We start from the raw sequence: 15,778 nt of genomic DNA, 5'->3' as shown, positions 1-15,778 counted from the left end.
CCGGGATCCGTCACAGCTCCAGAGCCGTCGCCCAGCGAAAATTGCCGTCATCGATGTCCCGAATGCCAGCGTCTTTTTTCCTGCTCCCTTCTCTGCCCGCAAGGCAAGCAAACCACCACCACAACCTCGGACGGACACGCCAATGTCCCCAGCTCAGACTATTCGTCCTTTGACGATCTAGTTTTCACGTTTTTGTACTATCTCGCACAAGACTTACTCCGCCGCTCCTTTGTGTCTGCGTCTTCTTGTACGATACTTTCGGAGCATAACACGGAGTTCGATATCGATTTTCTGTGGCCGAGCCTTCCTCTCTGAGTCAACCCAGCTCATAGGCATATATCGCTCACCTTGTCGTTGCCCGCCCTGTGATATCCTGCCGAGATGCTGCGCACCTCTATCCGGGCGCTGCAAGGCGCCGCGTCGTCGTCGTCACGATGCTTCTCGACCGCCACCGTCTCGGCGCGCGCCAGCCGCCGCCCGCTCGCCGTCGCCGCGCAAAAACGGTTCGAGAGCGCCCTCCACAACCCGCCCGATCCGAACGACAGCTTCCTTTCGGGCAACACGGCGAACTACATCGATGAGATGTACCTGCAGTGGAAGCAGGACCCCAAGAGCGTCCATGTGTCATGGCAGGTCTACTTCAAGAACATGGAGAGCGGCGAGATGCCCATCTCGCAGGCCTTCACGCCGCCACCGTCTCTCGTGCCAAGCACCCAGGCTGTCGTTGGCCTCGCTGCCGGCGCTGGTGTCGGCATTGGCGAGGGCTCCGACGTCACCAACCATCTCAAGGTCCAGCTGCTGGTGCGCGCGTACCAGGCCCGCGGCCATCACAAGTCGAGGATCGACCCTCTGGGCATCCGCAATACCTCCAAAGGGTTCGGCAACATCAGGCCGAAAGAGCTCGAGCTCGACTACTACCAATTCACCGAGAAGGATCTGGATACCGAGTATACCCTGGGCCCTGGCATCCTGCCGCGCTTCAAGCGCGATGGCCGCGAGAAGATGACGCTTCGCGAGATCGTCGCTGCCTGCGAGAAGATCTACTGCGGCTCCTACGGCGTCGAATTCATCCACATTCCCGACAGGGAGAAGTGCGACTGGCTGCGCGAGCGCATTGAAGTGCCGCAGCCGTTCAAGTACTCGATCGACGAGAAGCGCCGCATCCTCGACCGCCTGATCTGGAGCTCGAGCTTCGAGGCCTTCCTGGCCACCAAGTACCCCAACGACAAGAGGTTCGGCCTGGAAGGCTGCGAGAGCTTGGTGCCCGGTATGAAGGCGCTGATCGACCGCAGTGTCGACTACGGTGTCAAGGACATTGTTATTGGCATGCCCCACCGTGGCCGTCTCAATGTCCTGAGCAACGTCGTCAGGAAACCGAACGAGTCCATCTTCAGCGAGTTTGCTGGCACTGCCGGGGCCGAGGACGAGGGCTCCGGCGACGTCAAGTACCATCTGGGAATGAACTTCGAGCGACCTACGCCGTCCGGAAAGCGCGTGCAGTTGTCCCTGGTGGCCAACCCATCGCATCTCGAGGCCGAGGACCCCGTCGTCCTCGGCAAGGTCCGCGCTATTCAGCACTACAACAACGACGAGGCCACACACCGCAGCGCCATGGCTGTGCTTCTCCACGGCGACGCCGCGTTCGCTGCCCAGGGTGTTGTCTACGAGTGCCTCGGCTTCCACTCGCTGCCGGCCTTCTCGACCGGCGGTACGATCCACCTGGTGGTCAACAACCAGATCGGCTTCACTACGGATCCTCGTTTCGCCCGCTCGACCGCCTACTGCACGGACATTGCTAAGGCCATTGACGCCCCTGTCTTCCACGTTAACGCCGACGACGTCGAGGCTGTCAACTTCGTCTGCCAGCTGGCCGCGGACTGGCGCGCCGAGTTCAAGCAGGACGTCATCATCGACATGGTGTGCTACCGCAAGCACGGCCACAACGAGACGGATCAGCCATCCTTCACCCAGCCCCTGATGTACAAGCGCATCCAGGAGAAGAACCCGCAGATCGACATCTACGTCGAGCAGCTCCTGAAGGAAGGCACCTTCACCAAGGAGGACATTGAGGAGCACAAGCAGTGGGTGTGGGGCATGCTAGAGGAGAGCTTCTCCAAGTCCAAGGACTACCAGCCGACCTCGAAGGAGTGGACCACTAGCGCCTGGAACGGCTTCAAGTCGCCCAAAGAGCTGGCGACCGAGGTCCTGCCGCACAATCCGACCGGCGTTGACAGGAAGACGCTGGAGCACATCGGTGAAGTCATCGGCAGCGCCCCCGAGGGCTTCAACCTCCACCGCAACCTGAAGCGCATTCTCTCTAACCGGACCAAGTCGGTCCTTGAGGGCAAGAACATCGACTGGTCGACGGCCGAGGCGCTCGCGTTCGGCAGCCTGGTGACTGAGGGCCGCCACGTGCGCATCTCGGGCCAGGACGTCGAGCGTGGCACCTTCTCGCAGCGCCACGCCGTCTTCCACGACCAGGAAACCGAGGACACATATACGCCGCTCCAGCACGTCAGCAAGGACCAGGGCAAGTTTGTCATCTCCAACTCGTCGCTCAGCGAGTTTGGTGCTCTCGGCTTCGAGTACGGCTACTCCCTGACGGACCCCAACGGTTTCGTCATGTGGGAGGCGCAGTTTGGCGACTTTGCCAACAACGCGCAATGCATCATCGACCAGTTCATTGCGTCCGGCGAGCAGAAGTGGATGCAGCGCACCGGTCTGGTCATGTCGCTGCCCCACGGCTACGACGGACAAGGCCCCGAGCACTCGTCAGGCCGTCTGGAGCGTTTCCTCCAGCTCTGCAACGAGGACCCCCGTGTCTTCCCCTCGGAGGAGAAGCTGCACCGCCAGCACCAGGATTGCAACATGCAGGTTGCCTACATGAGCACGCCCGCCAACCTCTTCCACATCCTCCGCCGCCAGATGAACCGCCAGTTCCGGAAGCGTAAGTAACCGCCCGGCTCCGTGTAGGACTTTGGAAGCATTCCGCTGACTTGCCGGCCTAGCTCTCATCCTCTTCTTCTCCAAGGCCCTGCTGCGCCACCCGCTGGCGCGCTCCGACATCGACGAGTTCATCGGAGACACCCAGTTCCGCTGGATCATCCCGGACCCGGCGCACGAGTCGGGCGCTATCAAGTCGCCTGAGGAGATCGAGCGTGTCATCCTGTGCACCGGCCAGGTGTATGCCGCGCTGCACAAGTACCGCGCCGACAACAAGATCGACAACGTCGCCTTCACCCGCATCGAGCAGCTCCACCCCTTCCCGTGGGAGCAGCTGCGCGAGAACCTCGACATGTACCCCAACGCCAAGACCATCGTCTGGGCCCAGGAGGAGCCGCTCAACGCGGGCGCGTGGAGCTACACGCAGCCGCGCATCGAGACGCTGCTCAACCAGACCAAGCACCACGACCGCAAGCACGTCATGTATGCTGGCCGCAACCCGAGCGCGTCGGTTGCTACTGGCTTGAAGACGTCGCACGTCAAGGAGGAGCAGGACCTGCTGGAGATGGCCTTCACTGTGAAGCAGGACAAGTTGAAGGGCGAGTAGAGGGCCCAGGCGATGCCCGCTCTCCTTGTATAATCATCATTGAATGCTTGAGTAATAGACCATGGGTAGGGAGAAGAATTAGTACTGAAAGTCTTTCCTTTGTTGCTGTCATGATGTCTCTCTCATGGGTATGGTGTGCTATTGATCAGCTGGGTACTACTAGTAGTAGTATTCGGCCTCGAGCCGACGCAGCGTGTATTGTACAATACATACAGGACAAAACTTGAGGTGCCGTTGCTTTGACCTGGAATTCAGTACCTAGGTAGAGAGTTTCTTACGTGGTTTGAGTCTAGGTAACTTCAAGTTTCTACTATGACGGTGATATCCTAACCTGCCACGGCCGAACAACGCCATCATCGCCCGTCGTGACGAGCATCTCCTCCTTGCCCCTGCACTCGGCCCCGGGATCAAACCGCTTGCACCATGTGATGTGATTGACCTCGTAGGGTCCATGGGCATTGGAGACAGTGGCCAGCACCCGCCAGTTGGTCTTTGGCCCAGATGCGCCGTTCTCTGCTCCAGAGTCGATCCCCGGGGTGGTGTCTTCCTCAGCATAGACCGCAATGACCCCATCGCTGCCGGTGCTCGCCACCAGACCAGTGTCAGCGCTCCAGGACACAGAGTACACATCCCTGGTGTGCACCTTGGGTAGCACCGCCGTGCAATCCCACTCTTCCCTGAGGGAACGCCGCATGGTGCTTGGGATGCCCCCGAACCCAGACCTGAATGGATTCGCCGCGCCCTCGTCTTCAACCCCCTTTTCTTCTTCTTCCTCCTCCTCCTCCCTCAACGTCCAAAGCTTGATCGTCCCGTCGGCCGAGAATGTCATCAACCTCGGGAACCGCCCATCCGCCCTCGCATTGCACTCCCACTGCAACCCCCACACAGTGCCCTCATGACCCTCCAGCACCGACACACACACCCACTCCCCGTCCGCATCCTCCCGCCATATCCTGACCGTGTTATCGTAGCTGGCGCTCGCGAGCACGTCCGTGCTGTAATGCCTCCTCTTGGCCCGCGCATTCGGCAGGTCGGACGGACACCACGCCACGGCCTTGATATCGCCGTCATGCTCGCTCAGCACCGCGACCGTCTCCCACTCGTCATCGCCCTCCTCCGCCCCGACGTCCTCCCAGATCCACACCGACTTGTCCCGGCTGCAGGTCGCGAGGTACTGCCCGCCGGGTGAGAACGCCAGGCCCTTGACCTCGTTCTCGTGGCCCTCCAGCACGAGGTTGAACTCCCACTCTTTAGTGTCCTCCTCCTCCTCACCCCGGTCACCATCGTGATCGAACCGCACCTCTTTCTCCAATCCTGCGGGTTCGTCACCGCCACCTGCTTCCTCATAGCTCCACATCCCCGCGGTAGCGTCAAAACTCCCCGTCACCAGCGCCAACCTCCTTTTACTCTGCCCATTGCTTGCCCCGCCCCGCGGCGGCTGCCACGCCGTGGTCCGTACGGAGCGGGCGTGCCCCCCTGTGAGCGCGCTGTGCTTGGAGAAGGTGACGAGGGAGAAGACGGTGACTGATTTGGCGTGGGCGGTCGCGATCAAGGGAAGGGTTGGGTGTGGGATGGAGGACCACGCGCGTTGGTACAGGTCGGGCTGGAAGGGCGGGAGCGAGGTTATTGTTGCTTTGGCACTGGCTGCTGCCGGTTCTGGTGGAGGTGTCGACATGTTTTGGTCTATTTTTTTCGAGTCGGGGAATGAGGGGGTTCGGTTCGTGTCTGGTAATGGGGAAGGAATTGGAGGATAATAAGCGGAGGGGTTCAGTTGCTGCGGCGGGGTATCATTCTAGGAAGTTCAGAGCGCCGGTGGCGGGAGTTGAGCTTGAATATGAGAGCGTGGCAAACTCAAGTCAGCGAGGAGGTGATAGATTTTCAAAACTCTGTCGTGTCGTCCTGCTAGCTGGTAGTATCTTACAGGTCTGGGTCAATTGGATGTTGCAGAAACACAACCCCTCATACTACTTTTCAATGGCTGCTTCTCCGATGCCGCTGCCCCACCATGCCGTATTATGATGCAATGATCAATCAGGCTGGGCCAGCAGCTGCCGCCAGCGAGCTACCCCGACTTCGCGATCAATTGAGCTTCGATCGGCGCCAGCAATAGGGTGATGACCGTCCAGAAGTCAATAGTCTGTAGTATTTCCGATCAACTGCGTTTCTACTTCTGCGACCATCCCTTGCCATACTGTATCTTGTAACTACTAACCCCGAGGCAGCTTATTCTGTAAATAACACTGCACTTCAAGCGATGCGCCGGAACCATCCGCAATGTCCCAATGAGAAATTCCAAACCCGTAAAAAATTCCTGCCTGCCCAAACGCCTCATCAAAATCGCTTAGACCCAGTGTACCGTCCTAACTCCACTCGTAGCGCGAAAAAAATCAAGCGCCGCTCCAGCCGGCCTCGCGGAACTGCTCAAACGTCGCTTCCGCCTCTCCACCGATAAACTTCTTATCCTCCTCTCGCATCCGCCTCTCAAGCTCTAGCCTGCCGTCCTTGCCCCAATAGCTGGCCTTCTCAGTGCCATTGACACACCCCTCGGTGATAAGCACGTACGGCGTTGGGGCATCGAACATGGGCTCGGCCAGCACCCGCTCCATCTCCATCTTGAGCCCGCGCGCCCCCGTCTCGTTCTTGGCCGCCCGCTCGGCGAGGGCGTACAGCGCCCGGCGGGTGAAGAAGAGCTTGCTAGGGTATGTCTCGAATAGGGCGGTATATTGCGCCACCAGGCTGTTGCGAGGCTCTGTTAAGATGCGGTAGAGCTCATCGAGCGACAAAGGCGTCAGTGCGCAGGTGTTGTGTAAACGGCCAATCAATTCGGGAATGAAGCCGTAGGCTTGTAGGTCGGCCGGTGTGGCTAGGTCCAGCGGGGTGAATCCGGTTACGGACCGTCCACTGCTGAACACCGGCTGATGTGGAAGGTGGCTGTACATCTCGGGTGGCAGAATGTCCTTGGCGTCGGACATGGAAGAGACGCGGCCACGGACCTCGGAACCGAAACCGATCGACGGCTTGGCGACTCTCCGAAGGACGATCTTGTCCAGCCCAACGAAAGCCCCGCAAAATACAAAGAGAATGTTAGTCGTATCGATGGTATATTGGTCGACCTTGCCAGACGGTGGCGTCGACGTCGGGGTTGACGGCCCGTAGCTGCCTGGCGAGTTGTTTGAAGTCCGCGATGAGGATCTCTGGTCCTTGATATTAATCGTGACCTTGGTCCCTTCCACGAGCTTCAGCAGCGCTTGCTGTACGCCCTCGCCTCCAACATCTCGGCCATTGACTGTCTCGCGTTTCGCGATCTTGTCGAATTCGTCTAATACGACGATTCCATGCTCAGCAGCCTTGATGTCGTAATTAGCCTCGATGAGCAGTCGTTCGATGCACGATTCGACGTCCTGTCCGATGTATCCGGCCTGCGTGAATGAGTTGCAGTCACTAATGGTGAATGGTACGTTGAGCTTCTTGCTTAACGTTCTGCAGCAAAGGGTCAGCACGGCAGGAAGGGGAACATGAGTCCGGTTAACTCACTCGAGTATGTAGGTCTTCCCCACGCCAGTTGGCCCAATCAGGAGCAGATTGCTCTTGTCTATCTTTACGCGTTCAGGCGCCGAGAAGTCTTCTGGGATGTAGAAGTCGTCTGCCGGGGCGTCCAGCAGGTTGTCCGGGATGGGGTCACGGGCAGACTCGTAGTGTCCGGGAAACTCGTCTTTGTGGAAAAGATAATCATCAGCTTGTTGTCGCCGAGATCCCGCACCAGATACAGAACGACGCGAGGGCCACCGCCCACCTTCCACCGGATGCACCCGGCTACTGTTGTAACCGGCGCGCTCGAAGGCCTCCTGCTCTTGGGCATACTTTTGCCGCTGGACCTTTTCCCGCAGTCGCTGGTCTTGAAATTCGTAGTGTTGCCGCCGCCGCAAGCCCTGATAATGGTTGAAGATGACGGAGCATATCGTCTTTTTCGCGCGGTCCTGGCCCACGACGTAGTCATCTACTCGTCTCTTCAGGTCGCGAGGATAAAACTGGGGGACGCCAAAGGTATGCTTGTTGAAGATGGGACCGCGGCCTGTCTCTTGGGCCGGATCATAGCTGCTAGTGTACCCAGAACCAAAGTGATTGGGGCGGCGAGGGGTTGAGAGGCGAACGCTTGATGTCGAGTAAGCCGGATTTCGGAGCCGCACCAGTCTCAGGGTAGCTGCGCACAACGGCGCTCGGGGTCGCATTTGGACCGCCATGTCGTAGTTTATCGTCGGTCATGCTCGGGGAATTGCTCAGGCAAATCCCTTCACGAAGGCGAACGTTTCAGGATGTAATGTATCACCAGCCTGAGCGGCGTGAGGCAACGTAAGGAAGGTAGATGTCCAGCACGCCACTCCGTAACCGTTCAAGCTGGTGACTACTAAGGACAGGGAAGCCTGACGGCATTGCGGGGAGTCCAATAGCTAACCCGCAGCTACCCTTCCTGTCAGCAGTCACAGCCAATCAGGAATCAGGACCTTCTCCAAGAAGACCCCCGCCGGGCCATAGTTCTCGCCGCCTCCGCAAACAAGGATCCATTTCTGGCAAGCTACCCAGTGCTTATTATTAACGTTACCTAGGTACTGTGCATCCTTCAGTCCATCACTGCGATACAGCGCTGCATCGGGGCTGGCACATGAAAGTTGGTCTGCCAACATACGGCGGCGCAAGGGGCACCTAAAGCAGCAGGTTGTCGCTGGAGGCGAGCGTGGAGTGGCTGAGTAAATGCTGCTGCCTCTGACGAGATCCAGTCCGCTCCGAATAATCGATCGGGCCGCACCGCAGGAGAGCCATGATGTAATCTCGCGTTGACGTGCCATCTAAAGCTCACCAAGCTCGCACCCAACTTGATGCAAGCTCCAGGTACGCGAGTTGACGGTCAAATTCCATATTTCCGCCCCCGCTCTTCGGGTAGCAATCGCATTCTTTCCCTCTAGCAAAAGTAATCGACTAGTGAATTCCCTCTTCTCATTGTTTGCGTCTGTTGAGATTCTCTACTTGAGGATCGGAGTCACCTACCTAGCGGCCGAAATCAATCGCACGGATTACAACCCGAGCTCGGCGGACTGGATCTAGACGGAATCTGCAGCATCCAGCACTTCCCGACGGACAGAAACCAGCCATACCATCCTCCGGTAAACTAAGATCGCATCATGGACCCAACTGCGATGAACTCGTCAAATACGTTGGTGGGTGGAGGCAGTGTAGCTGAAGACGATATTCCTAAGGACGGTACTGGTACGTCACGGCAGATATCTTGACGACTAGTGCGGGTAACTGACTTGAAAAACAGGAGTTGTGAAGCTCGATCCATGGTTGTCCCCCTTCCAGGACTCGTTGAAGAGTCGCTATGCCAAGGCGCAGGAATGGATCAAGCGAATCAACGAGACGGAAGGGGGCCTTGATAAGTTCAGCAAGGTCGGCCGTCACCATCCGAGTTCCCCAGCTTGCCTCGCTGACTTTCTCAGGGAACGGATCTCTTCGGTTTGCGCGTGAAAGAAGATGGCACCATTGTCTACAGAGAATGGGCGCCCAATGCGGTTCAGGCTTCGCTCATCGGCGACTTCAGTGAGTCTCACAGATCTCGAGTTGTTCCCTAAACCCATGTCTTACAGAGAGTGTCAAGACCAGTGGGACAGAAAGACCCATCCTATGAAGAAGAACGAGTACGGGGTTTTCGAGCTCACGGTGCCCCCCGCCGCGGACGGGAAGCCGGCGATCCCCCACAATTCCAAGATCAAGGTAAGGGCAACAACAGCAACAGCAGCAACAACACCATAACACCCAGTCTGACACCCGCAGATATCACTCGAGCTACCGACAGGGGAATGGGTCGATCGGCTCCCAGCATGGATCAAATACGTGACGCAGGATCTCTCGGTCTCACCGGCGTACGATGCCCGGTTCTGGAACCCCCCGGCTGAAGCCCAGTACAAGTTCAAGCACCAGCGGCCCAAGAGGCCGGCGAGCCTGCGCATCTATGAGGCTCACGTCGGTATTTCGTCGCCCGAACTGCGCGTCACTACTTACAAGGAATTCACCAAGAACATGCTCTCGCGCATCAAGAGCTTGGGCTACAACGCAATCCAGCTCATGGCCATCATGGAGCACGCCTACTACGCCAGCTTCGGCTACCAGGTGAACAACTTCTTTGCTGCCAGCAGCCGGTACGGCGAGCCCGAGGATCTGAAGGAACTGGTCGACGTGGCGCACAGCTTGGGCTTGGTCGTCCTGCTCGATGTTGTGCACAGCCATGCATCCAAGAACGTGCTAGACGGGTTGAACCAGTTTGACGGGACCGAGCACCAGTATTTCCACGAGGGCGCGCGGGGTAGGCATGAGCTCTGGGACAGCAGGCTCTTCAACTATGGCCATCACGAGGTCATGCGGTTCCTGCTCAGCAATCTGCGCTTTTGGATGGACGAGTACCATTTTGACGGGTTTCGCTTTGACGGAGTGACGAGCATGCTCTACCTGCATCACGGCATTGGGACGTAAGTGTCGCCATCTGGCTCTCCCCAGACGAACGTGTATGCTGAGCTAATAATGACCGATAGTGGCTTTTCCGGCGGCTACCATGAGTATTTTGGTGCCAGTGTCGATGAGGAGGCGGTGGTCTACCTCATGTTGGCCAACGAGATGCTCCATGGGCTATATCCGGACGTTATCACGGTTGCCGAGGACGTCTCGGGCATGCCAGCGCTATGTCTTCCACTGTCGCTAGGAGGTGTCGGGTTCGACTACAGGCTTGCCATGGCCATCCCCGACATGTGGATCAAGATCCTGAAGGAGAAGAAGGACGAGGAGTGGGACATTGGCAACATCTGCTTCACCCTGACTAACCGCCGTCACGGAGAAAAGACGATTGCATACGCGGAGAGTCACGATCAAGCGTACGTTCCTACGTCTCGGCTGTGCAGCAAGTTGACTAACTGTCTGGAACAGACTCGTTGGCGACAAGACTCTCATGATGCACCTCTGCGACGCTGAATTGTACACCAACATGTCTGTCCTCTCGCCTCTGACCCCGGTGATCGACCGCGGCATGGCGCTGCACAAGATGATCCGCCTCCTGACGCATGGACTGGGCGGCGAGGGATGGCTTAACTTCGAGGGCAACGAGTTCGGCCACCCAGAGTGGCTGGACTTCCCCCGCGAAGGCAACCAAAACTCGTTTTGGTACGCTCGCCGCCAGCTAAACCTCACGGAGGACCACCTCCTGCGGTACCAGTTCCTCAACAACTTTGACCGCTCCATGAACCTGTGCGAGGAGAAGTACGGCTGGCTGCATGCGCCGCAGGCCTACATCTCGCTCAAGCACGAGGGCGACAAGGTCATTGTATTTGAGCGCGCCGGGCTGGTTTTTGTCTTCAACTTCCACCCGACGAACAGCTTCACGGACTACCGCATTGGCATCGAGGTCCCTGGCACCTACCGCATTGTTCTGGACACCGACACGAAGGACCACGGTGGCTTCTGCCGGCTTGATGAGAGCACCCGCTTCTTCACGGAGCCGCTTGAGTGGAACGGCAGGAAGAACTGCACACATGTCTACGTGCCCTGCAGAACCGCTTTTGTAAGTCTGCTCTTTATACAAATGCATCGTTTGGCTTGTTCTGACCCTGTTCTTTCTAGGTTCTCGCGCTTGAGTCGACCATTTCGCAGAAGTAAGTCTATGGATAGAGCCAGGAAATGGGGATAGAGCACGCTCGGTGATCTTGTGTTGTGCATATGAGCTCAATGGCAAGGAAGGAGTGGGGGAGAAAAGGGGTGGTATAAGTGAGACTGCGCTGTATATTGTGCTATGGTTGAGATCGTGTCCTGCACGTCCAAGGCAGATTCGAGGGTTGGAAAATGACAGTTGTCACTTTTCCATCCAATAAGCGGCGTCGACGATAGCCTCGAACTTTTCGAAGTCCGTCCCGGGACGTCCCGGTTAGGGCCCTCTCAACAGCAACAGCCCAACGGTGCACCCGGAAAATAAAACTGAGGGGTGAGCGTGCCATTAAATCGAGTTTGCCCGAATGCATGGGGTCCAGCTAGGTCATGATACAAGAGCTTCGACGATTACCGAAGCACTAGTACTCCGTAGGCCATGCAAATACGTGAATGGGGATCTTGCAGCGGACAGAATCATCCCCGGTAGTTCATGGAAACGGGAATGGAACGTTTCCGGTTTTCGTGCTTCAAAAAGCCCAGGCCCACCAATTCCTGGAACAGCGAGTCACGTGCAGCGTGGAGCTCCGCAGCTCCTAGCCGAAAGCTCATCGAGAGATTTTCCAACCCGTTTTCTTCCCCAAGCCATCCTCCCTCACTGCCATCAGATCGTTCAAAGTCCGCCCTTAATCATCGTCACGATGTTCAAGAGGTGAGTTGCCGGCGAATTTTCGATTTTCTGAATATCCGATGCGCCAATTGAGACCAATTGATACTGATGCAAAGTTTCTGCCCTCGCGCGCAGCGGCATTTCCGCCTTCGCCCGGACAGCCCGTCCTTCCTTCGCGGCGGCGACTCGTCGCGCCGTCCGCCCAGCGAGCCTCAGCCTCAGAGCCCCGATCTTCAGCAGGTTCGCCAGCACTGCGGGTGTTGGTGACGGCAAGATCTACCAGGTCATCGGTAAGCTTGGAGCCGCGTGGTTGCCCCGGCTTCGGGAAAACTATGTTGCTTGGCTAACCGCGGAACACAAACAGGTGCCGTCGTCGATGTCAAGTTCGACACCGAGAAGCTCCCCCCCATTCTCAATGCTCTTGAGACTACCAACAATGGCCAGAAGCTCGTGCTCGAGGTCGCCGTATGTGCTGATTTCTTCGGCCAGTCAGCGTCACTACATACTAACTGAGACATAGCAACATCTTGGCGAGAACGTCGTGAGGTGTATTGCCATGGACGGTACCGAGGGTCTGGTCCGTGGTGCCAAGGCTTCCGATAGTGAGTTCCGTTCTAACGCAAACCCATATCGCCCTGGGCAGAGAGATGCTAACAACCATGCGCAGCCGGTGCTCCCATCACCATCCCGTGAGTCTACTCGCTTGGGGGCAGCCTGTAATACGCTCGGGCAGCGACTGACACAGAAATTCCATACAGCGTCGGCCCTGCCACTCTCGGCCGTATCATGAACGTCACTGGTGACCCGATCGACGAGCGGGGGCCCATCAAGACTGACAAGAGGTTGCCCATTCACGCCGAGGCTCCCGAGTTCATTGACCAGTCGACGACCGCTGAGATTCTGGTTACGGGTATCAAGGTCGTCGATCTGCTCGCCCCCTACGCCCGTGGTGGAAAGATCGGCCTCTTCGGTGGTGCTGGTGTCGGCAAGACTGTGTTCATCCAGGAGCTCATCAACAACATCGCCAAGGCTCACGGTGGTTACTCCGTCTTCACTGGTGTCGGCGAGCGTACCCGTGAGGGTAACGATCTGTACCACGAAATGCAGGAGACCTCCGTCATTCAGCTCGACGGCGAGTCAAAGGTCGCGCTTGTCTTCGGCCAGATGAACGAGCCCCCCGGAGCCCGTGCCCGTGTCGCCCTTACTGGGTAAGTTGCATTTTCTTCATTTGCTGGATAGTCCCTTCCCCTTGCTGGATGGTCCCTTCCCCTTGCTGGATGGTCCCTTCCCCTTGCTGGATGGTCCCTTCCCCTTTCGTCTCCTCCCCGTTAGACCTAGCTCGTTATTGCATTGAAACCAGTTGCACCTGCTGCGCCCAAGATGGGATTGCCCAAGATGGGAGTGCATGCAGATCGTCCTCCCCCCTCCTCTTCCTATCCCCGTCGTCGTATCCCCCGTGTCTCGTCCAGCTCGAGTTCGAGCTGTGCATGCTCTGCGACGCCTCGCTCCTGTCTTGAGCATTATCTGCGAGACCTCACTTCATCATGGATCCATCGTCCCTTCTCGTCGGATCCCAGGACCAGGCCAGCGCCACGGGTCTTATGGGCGTCGAAGATGGCGAGCTCGAGGGCAGGATCGATACGGCGGCATATACCTTTATCCATGTAGACTGGAAGGGGATAAACCCAGTCTTCAGCACTTTCTTTGCGGAGCGCGGCGCGGCGTATACGACGGAGTATCCGCCTGTTCTCCCCTTTCGTTTCCGCCAACGCTTGCCATCGTCCTGTCCTCGTCTCAGCCGCCTTCCGTTAAGTTCTTTCGGTCACTCCCATCACCAACATCCTCAGATGCCAAGTTGGGGGCCATCTATACGATATTGATGGAACACGACGACTTGCTATGCAAGCTCTACATTGGCTCGGGAACCGGTGCCAATAATGGCGTCCTCAGGAGGATACAGATGTATACACCAGGGAACTCCCAAGTACCTCGGTTTGTCAGGATTGCCTTCGAGAGGGGCTACCGCGTGTCCTCGAAAGGCATGCTATGCTGGAACCCACTCCCCTCTGCCGGCATGGTACCGCCAATCCGGGCTCGTTTCATCGCCCTCGAGTCATACTTCGTCACGCAGTTTCACGCCATAACCAAGATGAGCTCAGACAAGCTGTTTGAGCATCTGGTGTCGTGGCCGCGCGAGTCTGTCAGCTGGGGCCGCCTCTGCAGTCATCTTGCCTGATGGAGGCCATCAGGGGTGATCTGTCGATGAGCCCAGAGCAGCTTGAGATTGCTGCTGCTGCGCGCGAGAAGAGATCAGCTGAGAGGACCCTCGTCAATTGCCAACGACACAGGGCTGCCAAGCGTGCAGCGGACCCAGAGGGGTACATGAAAAAAGTCCGCGAGGATAAGCTCGAGTGGACGGATAAGAACAGGGAGCAAGTCAACCAGACGGCTGCCAGCACCAAGGAGAGGGCTATCTCAGCCCAGCGATTTCACTGCCCTGTTTGCCAGATGTCTCTGCAATCCCAGGCCGCGCTCGACAAGCATCTCCTCACCCAAGCCCACAAAGATCGCGCTGCTGGCATCATCAAAACCCCCGCCGTCGAAGTACGCTGCCGCCCGCGCTGAGGCGCGCGCGCAGGCCGTTGCCGCCAAGAAGCACTACTTTGCTGCCTGTGACAAGCCATTTCTGAACGACTGGTCTTTGACCAGGCACAACCAGACCCCCGGCATCAGAAGAAGCTCGCGCAGTTGAAGTCGGCGCTGTAGCTTTCCTCGCGGATGATCTGCGTCGAGTGACGCCCACCTCACCTCACGATCATCAATACCTCTCTTGCTCGAAGTTGGCCTGCGACAAGTGACGCGGCCGAGATATCACGATCATCAATACCTAAATCTATTCGGATCTAGTCTCCGACAGTGATGCTGACTTTATATCACCCATCAACAGACTTACGGTCGCTGAGTACTTCCGCGATGTCGAGGGACAGGATGGTGAGTGCATTCTCTCAACAAATCCGGAAAGGGGGATAAGCTTTGCTGACCGGGGTGCAGTGCTTCTCTTCATCGACAACATCTTCCGTTTCACCCAGGCCGGTTCCGAGGTGTCTGCCCTTCTGGGTCGTATCCCGTCTGCCGTCGGTTACCAGCCCACTCTCGCCGTCGACATGGGTGGTATGCAGGAGCGTATCACCACCACCAAGAAGGGTTCCATTACCTCGGTCCAGGCCGTGTACGTGCCTGCTGATGATCTGACGGATCCTGCGCCCGCCACCACCTTCGCTCACTTGGACGCCACCACTGTGCTGTCCCGTGGTATCTCCGAGTTGGGTATCTACCCCGCCGTCGACCCGCTTGACTCCAAGTCGCGTATGCTCGACCCCCGCATTGTCGGCCAGGAGCACTACGAGGTTGCCACGCGCGTCCAGCAGATCCTCCAGGAGTACAAGTCGCTGCAGGATATCATTGCCATTCTGGGTATGGACGAGCTGTCGGAAGCCGACAAGCTTACCGTCGAGCGCGCCCGTAAGATCCAGCGTTTCCTGAGCCAGCCCTTCACTGTGGCCCAGGTCTTCACTGGTATCGAGGGTAAGCTGGTCGACCTCAAGGACACGATCGCCTCGTTCAAGGCTATCCTCAACGGCGAGGGTGACGACCTGCCCGAGGGTGCTTTCTACATGGTTGGTGACTTCGCGTCGGCGCGGGAGAAGGGTGAGAAGATTCTGGCGGAGCTCGAGAAGAGCTCTTAATTGGGTGATCGGTAAAACCGGGAAGGAATCGGTGACCTGTGTATAGAAGCGAAACGGTTTCCGGCGACTTTCCCCCTTGCTAGCTCAGTCAAGTCTCTTTTGTGAGCTGTGTATCAATCAAATTTCCTGTGT

At 57.7% G+C, this 15,778-nt stretch overlaps 4 protein-coding genes across 4 annotated transcripts; 2 read left to right on the top strand and 2 right to left on the bottom strand.

Annotated features, from left to right (window-relative positions):
- The first annotated feature begins 281 nt into the window (after positions 1 to 281).
- On the top strand, positions 282 to 3,705 carry B0T15DRAFT_242214 (thiamine diphosphate-binding protein). Its single transcript, XM_062863078.1, has 2 exons — positions 282 to 2,947; positions 3,009 to 3,705. The coding sequence occupies exons 1-2, from the start codon at positions 382 to 384 to the stop codon at positions 3,548 to 3,550; spliced, it is 3,108 nt and encodes a 1,035-aa protein (XP_062720234.1). The 5' UTR covers positions 282 to 381; the 3' UTR covers positions 3,551 to 3,705.
- Positions 3,706 to 3,860: 155 nt separating this feature from the next.
- B0T15DRAFT_568293 (WD40-repeat-containing domain protein) lies at positions 3,861 to 5,513 on the bottom strand (the record flags this gene model as incomplete). Its single annotated transcript, XM_062870754.1, has 2 exons — positions 3,861 to 5,194; positions 5,504 to 5,513. 2 exons carry the CDS (start codon positions 5,511 to 5,513, stop codon positions 3,861 to 3,863), a joined length of 1,344 nt encoding a protein of 447 aa, XP_062720233.1.
- Positions 5,514 to 5,657: 144 nt separating this feature from the next.
- Positions 5,658 to 8,083, bottom strand: B0T15DRAFT_536532 (P-loop containing nucleoside triphosphate hydrolase protein). Its single transcript, XM_062869557.1, has 3 exons — positions 7,344 to 8,083; positions 7,085 to 7,262; positions 5,658 to 7,030 (listed from the first exon to the last, which is right to left on the bottom strand). The coding sequence occupies exons 1-3, from the start codon at positions 7,789 to 7,791 to the stop codon at positions 5,938 to 5,940; spliced, it is 1,719 nt and encodes a 572-aa protein (XP_062720232.1). The 5' UTR covers positions 7,792 to 8,083; the 3' UTR covers positions 5,658 to 5,937.
- Positions 8,084 to 8,863: 780 nt separating this feature from the next.
- On the top strand, positions 8,864 to 15,646 carry B0T15DRAFT_400110 (alpha-glucan branching enzyme; the record flags this gene model as incomplete). Its single annotated transcript, XM_062865041.1, has 13 exons — positions 8,864 to 8,992; positions 9,043 to 9,142; positions 9,201 to 9,316; positions 9,377 to 10,068; positions 10,132 to 10,467; positions 10,520 to 11,123; positions 11,474 to 11,493; positions 12,036 to 12,190; positions 12,265 to 12,365; positions 12,421 to 12,502; positions 12,634 to 13,108; positions 14,848 to 14,891; positions 14,952 to 15,646. Coding segments are annotated over 13 exons (3,549 nt in total), but the record flags the coding sequence as incomplete, so codon positions are not given.
- Between the last annotated feature and the right edge of the window lie 132 nt (positions 15,647 to 15,778).

Source organism: Chaetomium strumarium (assembly GCF_033439665.1).
Source record: "Chaetomium strumarium strain CBS 333.67 chromosome Unknown B0T15scaffold_5, whole genome shotgun sequence".
Lineage (NCBI taxonomy): Eukaryota > Fungi > Ascomycota > Sordariomycetes > Sordariales > Chaetomiaceae > Chaetomium > Chaetomium strumarium.
The sequence above is the reverse complement of the archived record's forward strand: the minus strand, read 5'-3'. Positions and strand labels throughout refer to the sequence as shown.